We start from the raw sequence: 9,584 nt of genomic DNA, 5'->3' as shown, positions 1-9,584 counted from the left end.
GAGGACCCATGAGTCAGGGGGAAGCCAGATGGTAGCACATATAGTTAATTCATATTGGTTCTGAAAGGTAAACTTGTGTTGTCCCAGCACAAGGAGTGTGATGCTCAGAGTCCTTTACCACTGTTACCTTTTGGACTTGAGTTTAAGCCCCTGTCTCAAACCATCTGTGGTCCTTAGAGGTTTTTAGCTGTTTTCATGAGTCTGAAGGGGTTAATCTGACAGGTCTGATCCAATCCCAGCTGTGTATGTGCTACCTAATATCCTCCCAAGGTTGTGTTTGTGTGCAGCATTTCGGGGTTTTGATCCAAAATGTTGCATTTTCCTTCAGAAGTTGCCTCCCAAGTCTGGCCAGCTGGCTGAGCTCTGATATGGAAATCAAGCTGAGTAGGTTTCTCCAGATAGTTCCAATTGTCAGAATTGGGAAGTTTTGTAAAAGCCCTTTGGGGCTACTTCGGGTGGAGGAAGGACTGGTGAACAAAGTGTTTAGATTCGACCCAGAGGGCTTAGCTAACAGATGTTGGCTGGGTCCCTACTTTGAGGGGGGGTTATTGCATATTCATGAGCTGACCTTTTGAGCCACTTCCAATGCAGGGAGGACATACATCTACATTTCGTTTGCAGTATTTGGAATAGAAAAGTTGCCTATATGACTGAGTGTGAAAATGGATTGGGGTTTATTATATCAAGTCCTTTCTGTCTGCATTTCTTCTGAAGCCCTTCTTTCTGTCTGCATCTGCTCTGGGGTGGCCCAGAACCCCTACAGTTTATCTAGCAATTACTGGCTTCCAAGGTAGAGTCACCAGTGTACGCAGTGGAGAGAAATGGCATTCTAAATTAAGAGTCTCTCACACACTTGCAAGATGATAATTTGTCTGTAACAAAACTCCTCATTAGAATACTGTTAATTTCCTTTCTGTGACAATTATAGCACAGCATTAGCTCATATGTGCAATGTACAGAGATATTTCCCTGAATAAAAAAACAACCCAAAACCTATCATTACCACTAGTGAAAAACAGTCCTTGGAGGAGAAAAATGAACTTGTAATTTTGCAGCAATTTCTCAGATTAGTAGGAGTTTGGTGTTAAGGTAAGGAGTTTTGAGGGCTCTCCCTGTTGTTGATTGCATTCATGTTAGACTTCACAGTTGGCATTTTCCCACTAGCATCTGGAATCAGAGATGATACAGTCCCCAACTGAGTGGAACCTGTTACCCCTGAAATTCAGCTCATGTATTCTTTCTTTACTCTAAAACTCGCTTCCCTCCTCCCTACAGACATCTTTAAATGACTGCTGTTTCTTTCTGTTGGCATAGCATATTTTTGCTTATCCATCTGTTTTGAAGTTTTGATGAGGTTTAGTTTTTCAATCAAAATGAGATTGTTTGTATAATCACTGTTTAGTGCCTGGAATATTTTGGCAGGAGTGGTGGTGTGTGAGTGAAGTGGGTTAGTGCTTCTCAGAAGTGCTGGATTTGGTATCCTGTTCTTATGCTTCAGGAGAGTAGACTGGACAGGCTCTAGACCAGGCAGAAATGGCTCAAGGAATTGCCTTTAAATATGCAGAAGGTCTGCTCTGTTTCACTGATGTCATTAAGGGGACAGAAGCCCTGCTGTTCATCAGCTGCACTGAAGACCTCAGAAGAGCTTTTATTTTGTTGTCATTTTCTTACCTGAATCCTGAGCTTCAAAAGTTCTCTTCAGGTCCAAGGGCTCTAGTTTTACTTCTCTGCTCTATGCTCTGCTACTGCAGGATGGAAGATCCTGCTCCTTTTCCCGAGGTATTCTAGCTGATTTGTTTTACTTTTTGTTTTTGTGGTTGGTTGATTTTTAAACAGGTTGTAGAGAAAAGAGGGACTTCCAGCTTGGTTCTGTACTCGTGGCTGAGGTGTGTCTGATCTGGTACTGTACCTTTTCATCAAGAAAACATGGCCTGTGGTGCTGGACTCTGCTCTGACTGTGCTCTGTCTGGCTTTTAGCAGAAAGCAGAGGCACTGGCACCGTGTGGATCAGCCTGGCTCTGCTCGCCCTTCCCCCTTGCCAACCTGCTATTTCTGTACTTGATTGGAAGAAGCTAAAACTGCTGGATTTTTGCCGGCAGTCAAGGCATTCCTCAAGTTCCTAATCCAGGCTCCAGATGGTTAAATTGCCCATCCTGACATATAGGAACAAATGATTATGGTAAAAGATGTGAAACCCCACACCAGCCTCTCACGGTGAGACTCTAGGACAGAGAAGTCGCCTGCAGGGAGCCCCGATGAACCGGCACGTCTGGTCACCTGCCCGCGGGCAGCAGGGCAGGGCTAGGGACCGGCCGGGCCCAGCCGCAGGGGCTGCCCGGTCCGGCCACGGCCGAGCCTCCGCGGGTCGCCCCGTGAGAGGCGGTGCCGGCCGCGGACAGGGGCCACCGGTGCTGCTCCCCCCGCCGCCGCCCAGCCTGCACCCTCGGACGTGCCGCAGCTCCGGGCTCTGCCTCCGAGAGCCCCCGGGACTCCCCCCGCGCCGGGAAGGGCGGACCCCCGTCCCCGGGCGATGGCTCGGGGGAGGCGCCGGTCGTGCCCGGGCCGGGGGCACCGCCCGGCCGCAGGGGCGGGAGGCGGGGAGGGGTCACTGCCCCGGCCGGAGCCCGGCCGCCGGGATGCCGCCCGCCGGCGCTGCCCGCGCTAATTGGATGTTCCGTGGATGGAGGATTTCCTCCCCTCCCGGCTGCGGGAGTCATGAAGGCATGCTCGGCTGCGCTTGAAAGTTTGCCAACCAGCAGCTAGGTTTAATTTCTTTAAGGATCTGGGGAGAAGGGGGGCGGGGGCTGGAGGGGGACCGTTTCCAAGCATGGGAGACAGGCTGCCGGAGCCTCACGCCAGCTCTTCCCCTGCTGTGGCTGCCAGCTCGGAGGCGGAAGAAATCGAGGTGCTGGACTCCGAAGATGTCCTACCTATGGCCGCAGAGGATGTAAGTTTCCTTTGCTCGGTATCTTCCCCCCTTTCCCCCGGGCCGGGATAATCGGCTCAAGCTATTCATAGCTGAAGCCCGGGATGGGCACAGGAGCGGGGCCGGTGACCTGCGGGACCAGGGAAAGCCGCCGTCCCCGCCGCCCTCCCGCCGCCCTACGCGCCTCCCGCCGCTGGGTGTCTGCGGGCTCCAGCAGCCGCCGGGCTGGCTCCGTCCTCGGGGCCGCAGCTCCCGTCCTTCCGAGCCCCGGCGGCCCGGACAGGCTCCCGGTTCGCTGGGCGCCCGCGTCCGGTTGGGAGATGCCTGCGGGTGGCGGTTGATCGGGCAGGGGCATCGGACTGGCGCACGGACGCGACTCTGGAGCCTGGAGAGGAGCTGACGCCTTGTCTCGTGGGGCTGCCGGGGGACAGAGAGCTCCTCCAGAGTCACAACCACCCTGAGGGTGACAGATGTGAAACGCTCCCGCTCTCGGGAGCTGCTCCCTCTTCCAGCCCCCGAGCAACAAACCGTCGAGTAAGTTTTCTCCTCGGCTCGACAGGGCTGATGGCTTTTCTCCACCCTCCGAGCTCTGATGGCACGTGAGGGTGGGATAACTTAGCACCGGCTCTCTGCTCACCCAGCCCAGAAGGACGCGAAGGGGTCCTCCGCACTCCAGATCTGCTCCTGCCGTGCTGAGCGGCAGTGCCTGCAGAGCTGAGGCAGTTGTTCTGCATCTGCCGGACCCGGAGGCAGGAGCTCGCCGTGCACCTGTCTGGGAGGGAGTGAACGTGAGAGATCCTGCATTCCTGGTGCATCCCAGGACTGCTCACAGCTCTCATTGCCAGCAAACTCGGCTGGGATGAGGACTGAGAAGTGTCTACTCAGTCTGCAGCGGTAAATGCAGGGTCTGTTCCAGCCTGTCAGACATAAAGCAGAGATACTAAATGTCATTCTGAAGCGGGCTCTGGCTCGGGTCTTGCGCCACTACAAAAGGGACACTTGGGAGCTGAACGTCCAGCAATGGCACATCCCCTCGGCCATCCCCTCTCTCTGCCTTTTGGATACTGCTGGAGGAAGCCGCCCAGACATGCTTAGGACAGAGCCTGTTCTGCACCCCCCAGCCCTTCCTTCTGAATCACCTAGAATTCGGTTGCTGTTGGGCTTTCCTCCCGGAGGGCAGTGGAGGAAGTGCAGTTGCTTGCTAGAGCTGCATTCCCCAGTCGGTGTTCCTGAGCACAGCGCAGTCAGGAGGGAGCGTGTGATGCAGATTGACCTCTGCTACAACACTGCCAGACAGTCCTAAGAGGCGATGCCTGACTCAGGGGTGTGTGTAGTTTTGACTTGGAAAGGGTGGCTTTCCAGGAGCTTTCACAGTCCAGGTTTCCAAATCCCATTGCTTGCTTATGTCAGACTGTGACCTTTTCTTCTCTGACAAATTTTGTGCTTGTTTGGATGGTCCTACAAGAAAGATTTCCTGTTGTGATACACGTGAGCCCCTTGGAGTTGCTCCAGCCTCTACACAAACACAGCCATTAGCAATTCAATCCTGCCAGGGGGCCCAGGAGATGCTGAAATGCTGAGTGCCTGGCAGGATTGGGCTCCTGGGACAGGAGCTGTCCCTGATGAAGTCTAGATTCTCATCCCAGTTCTGCTGCTGCCTTCCTGCTTGACCTTGAGGTAGGACAGCTTGGGTCAGATCCAGCTTGCAGTGTCTTGCTATTACTTGCATTGTTATTTGACTCTGGTACCTTGTTTTCTGTAATCAACAAAACTAAAGCCTGCAGCTGCACTGGTTATGGGAAGCTGCTGAGATCTGGCAATAGATGATGTGACAGAAGCCTGAGGTATCATGTATCATCTGCAAGTCAGAGAAGCAGGAAGTGGTGTAAATGCCCTCCTTCTACCCCGCCAAGATCTCCTGCTGAAACAAGCAGGCTACAGAGCATCATCTCTGGAAATTTCAACTGCTCTGTGCTACTCTGTGCCCCCTGAGACCTTACTGGGGGTTGATTTTGTGTTGTTGCTGTTACATCTGAAAGCCTGATGGAAGCTCTCTGGCTTGGCTAGCAAGAACTGACACAAGGTCAGTTCTTTATGTGTTATTAACCACAAAAATATAACACAGCGGAGGTTCGGCTGTCACAGCCTTGACAGTGTGTAACAGCTCAGCTGTGATGTCATTGTAGCTCTCAGAGCAGCATTCCATAAAGCCAGGGTTCAGACAGTCCCAAAATGTTTAAAGTGCTGGACTGATTTATGATGATAAATGAGAGCTTATAAATGGAGAGAGACATGGGGAGGAAGGGAGCCAAGAACTTAACTAATGAAAAGGAATTCAGTGGCCTGATACCCCACTGTCTCTCCAGTCAATTCTGCTTTAGATTTGCCTACCATGTGAGAAAATGTTCTTCTAGGACTAGATAAGATTCTCACCAGATTTCTGCTTTGCTAATAGCACTGTGAGGAGATTTGCTTATAAGAGTCTGATATTTGTTGTTTTATTCAATTTGTTTCTTTTCTGGGAAGGTGAATGAGGCAAAGAAAACAACAGACCTGGAAATGTGCAAATATTTCTGGGGATCCTAAGCCAGTAGTTACCCCAGTGCTGCCCCATGGAAGTTGCTGTCTTCTCAACTGTCCCCTAAAAACAGGAGAGATGAGAGCCTTAAACAATTCAGTAGCAATTTCCTTTGTTTCATGGGACAGTGAGGCAGCAAGTCTGGGTCAGGGAGGTGACTTGCTATCAGTCTCTGTACAAAGCATAAACCAGAGCTAGTTTCCAGCTTATTTTTTCTGTTTTCAAGTGACAAGGACTTGTGGAGTGTTCACATGGTTGTGAACATTGAAGTGGAGCTTCCTCCTATACAGCATTTTAAAGGCAGATCTGATAGAACAAAAGATGTGGGGTAAATCCTTGCAGTGGGCTCTCTCCAGCCTTCCACCCTCCCACCTAGCACAAGAGGAATTACCTGTTTTTCAGATGTGGACATGTGAGGCTCAGAGAACTGATAGATTATCAAAAGTCTGCAGAAAGCCAGAGTCAGGAGCAGGCAGTAGACAGGGCTCTGATAACCCAGCAAAGTAATTGATGGGTCAGTGTTGGGCCACAGGATCTCAGAAAGTGATCTGGAAAAACATTGCTAATTTATCCCTTCCCTCAATATACACAGAGCTTTTTTGATCTCTGTGAGTAAAAACCCCTTTTTTCGTTGCTTGCCTGCAAATAGACGAAGTGGGAGAAAACAGAATTATCACATGAATATTTTGAGTTCATCCTAATTTGGATTTGTAAATGAAAACTGTTCTCCCTGTGTTTGGTAGATTCCCCTTCCTCCTCCTCCGGAAGGATAGGTGATTCTGGGATGAAGAAGGATGTTGGAAATGGCATTAAATCATTTGGTTATTTCTCTGTTAGAATATACTTCTACAGTTTACTGCATGTTAATGTCGTTGCTCTTATACCTTCTTTTTATTCTTTTTCCTCCCTTATGCTGCCTCTCAGCACTGGAAAGCCCTATTTGATCAGGTATGTGAACAACTGATATATTCTCTCTGTCTTGTGAGCAAAGAGTCTAACCTCTGGTTAATTTCCTCTGTACTGGCTTTCCCCTGCGTTTAAAATACAGCCTAGGAGTAATGTGCTGCATGCTCCCAGTTCCCAGGATGCTGGTGTGCAAGTCATCATTATCATGGCTGCTTTGGGCCTTTCTCTCAGTTCCTCTTCAGAGCAGCCAGGGACAGGACTGAGCCCATCCCTGGTGGCTCAGGGACTGAGCCAAGGTGCTGCAGCAGGTGCTCTGTTTCCTGCCAGTTGTGCTGTCCTTGCTTGTGGATTAAAGGATCTTCTACTCTTTCAGGCAGGCAGACTTAAGACCTGTAAAACCAGCACAGTGTCCTTTGAAATGGCTCCCCAGCTGCTAAACTGACTTTTGCAGGGTTTCATCATCCAGGCAGGACCTGCTGCTTTAAACTTGCACAGGATTAGCAGAGTCTGCATCTGTACCAAAGACTGTGGCTGTGTCAGGTAAATGCCTTGGGTCAGATCTGTAGCTGGCTGAAGTCAGCACAGCTCTGAAGAGCTCTGAACTGTAGCTGCTGAGATTTTGGATTGTGGGTTCTAGTTTGTAAATTACGCTTTTAGCTGCTTTACCTGACATGTTTGCTTTGTGGTATCCCTTCCATCTGCCGGGTTGAAATGTGTAGCAGCTATAAACAGAGGGATTTTTTTAGGGTTGATTTGCTTCTAAACTGCAGCACTCCCTTGATGTCATAAACTTTTGTGCTGTTGTGCGTGCATGTAAATGTCACCTTCTGTGAGGGAGCTTCCTCTGACGCTGGCATCATCCTGGCAATAAAGTTCGGATGGGATTTCATCCCTGCTTTATGAAGCGATAATCTTGCTTCTGTGTCTGGCTGCACTACAAAGCCAAAAGCTGTGATGCAGCCTGCAAAAGGATGTCCTTGGTACTCTGGGGGTCCTGTTATCATTCAGCTATTAACTGGGGCTGCCAGTTCTGATGAGTGCTCGTTTACACATGGTTAGCCGTGACCAACTGCTAATCCACGTGTCGGGACTGCAGCAAGTTGGCTGTGGTACAGTCAGCGGGCAGTTGGGAGGGGTATTATGATTGTTGATCACACCTAAATTGTGTGGTGTGTTTGAATCTGCTGGCTTATACGGGATGCTGCCACTGAAAAGGTGGATGCACAATAAATTGCTTGTGGTCTGGGCTGAATGTTTGTTCCAGCTGCTTTGAATTCTCCTGTCTCCAACACTGGCCCTAATTTGGAGTCTTATTCTACAAGCATCCTTTGAAGTCATTGAGTCCTTGTGGGATGGGGCTGTTGGCTGGTAGCTACCTCAGGCTCAAAGAGAGGAATCTGTAATTTCCCATTGGACTTATTTGAATAGTAGATGGGATTTTTTCCTTCTTTTTTTTTTTTTTTTTCTTTTTGAAGGGAGGGAGTTTGTCTGTTGGATGTACAGAACACTAGCCCAGTAACAATGGAACAGGCTGTAAAGACAGACCTTCAATAATTAGCTGTGTTTCAATTAAGGCTGCAGCTGAATTTTAAACCTTGTCTGTAAGACTTTATTATCAAAGACAATGCAACCTGTGACAACTATACATAAGTCCTGAATAAATCAATAATGTCCTTGTTGCCTGTGGGCAAAGCTGACGTCTTCCTGGAGCATGATATCAGCAAAGCAATGCAATTAGTCCTGCAGTGAATTGCAAGATGCTGTTTGTCATGGAACAAGGTTGCTATTCCCGGCAGCAATGTGCTATGAGGAGAGGGAAGCACTTTGTTTAGCTCTGATTGGCATACATGTGAAACATGAGGACAGTCTTAATAACTAGAGAAAGCCTGTGTGTTGACACTGGAACAGTTGCAGCTCACCCTGGGAGTCAGGAGCTGGCTGGGTGTGTACTTGGAGTGGAAATGGGTGGCCCAGGGTGCACGTGCATTTGTGACTCATGGGCTGGGACTGAGGTTTGAGAGCCACCCTCTCAGGTGAGACACGTGGGCCTCTGCACTCACCAGTCCCAGGAGAGCAAGAGAAGGCTCTGGAGAAAGTGTTAACAGTGGTTGGGAATTTACAGGCTGGTAGTCTGCAAGTGGCTTGTTGCTGTTATACTCCATCATCCCAGAAAACTGTGAAGAAGAGGTCAGTGCACACACACAGAGCCTTTGAGAGGGGAATGGAATTATTATTAATGCTTGGTTGTTTGGGTTCTTTCTCTCTGAGGAAGTATTTTTAAAGCTTTCATTTAAGTTTACTGACCAAAAAAAGCAGCAAGTTTTCTGTTTAGACATACAAAATTTAAGGGATTTGGGTTTTTTTTATGATCTCCCCCTCCCCAGCTTAAATTAAAAATTCAAAACTTCTTGATGGAAAAATTGCTGCTCAGCCATAAAGCAGTGCTTTTTGCTTGGTTATTTTAGGAGACAGGAGTGACTGACCATGTTTTCTGTAGGAATTTATTATTTGTTTTGATCCAGCTCTAATCTGTCACACCAGGAACTGTCAGTGACTCAAGCCAAGATCTTCAGCAACTTGCAGATTCATTTATTTAAGAAGTAAAGGAACTTAAATTTGACAAAAACTCAGACCCAGAACTGCTTCCTATGCTTTGAGGTTCAAAGAAGCCCCTCCCGGGACAAAATCCTGACTACACTGAAGCAAGTACCAAAATTCCTCCTGGATTTAGTGAGGTCAGCACTTCACCCAAGAGTTTGGGAACAGGCAGACTCACAGCTCTTCAGTGCTGCAGCCAGACAGTTACAGTTCAGCTGCTGCCTCATACTGTGCTTCCAAGATGTGGTTTTTATTACAAGGCCATGGCCCTCGGGCAGCTCTAACTCACTTTTATATGGGAACTTTTATAGGGATTCATACATTTATTTATTGTGCTCATAAACACCCTCCACCCCCACACACACATTAGCTCTGCATCTGCTGCCTTCTGCAGAGCCTGCACCATCGCTGCGTGCTCTGTGCTGTCTCTGCAAAGAAACTGAGCTCTGAGCAGAGCAAGCTCTCTCCATCCCTCTGCAATCACTTGGGGTTTTCTTCATTTGTTCTTCAGGGGCCAAAGCCCCATTTTTTTGTTAATCTTCTGGTAAAGTTGAAAATGCGACAATCCCAGGAGCA

The 9,584-nt window shown here is 49.0% G+C and overlaps 1 protein-coding gene across 2 annotated transcripts in view; it reads left to right on the top strand.

Annotated features, from left to right (window-relative positions):
* Positions 1-2,827: 2,827 nt before the first annotated feature.
* Positions 2,828-9,584, top strand: part of RHBDL3 (rhomboid like 3) — a 55,845-nt gene continuing 49,088 nt past the window's right edge. For both annotated transcript variants that reach the window (XM_041485798.1, XM_041485797.1), the window contains exons 1-2: positions 2,828-2,947; positions 6,429-6,452. In XM_041485798.1, the coding sequence (XP_041341732.1) occupies positions 2,828-2,947; positions 6,429-6,452 (144 nt within the window). The remainder of the gene's footprint in view (positions 2,948-6,428; positions 6,453-9,584) is intronic.

Source organism: Pyrgilauda ruficollis, unplaced genomic scaffold (genome assembly GCF_017590135.1).
Source record: "Pyrgilauda ruficollis isolate IOZ18807 unplaced genomic scaffold, ASM1759013v1 scaffold72, whole genome shotgun sequence".
Lineage (NCBI taxonomy): Eukaryota > Metazoa > Chordata > Aves > Passeriformes > Passeridae > Pyrgilauda > Pyrgilauda ruficollis.
This window is presented reverse-complemented; position numbering and strand designations above follow the sequence as displayed.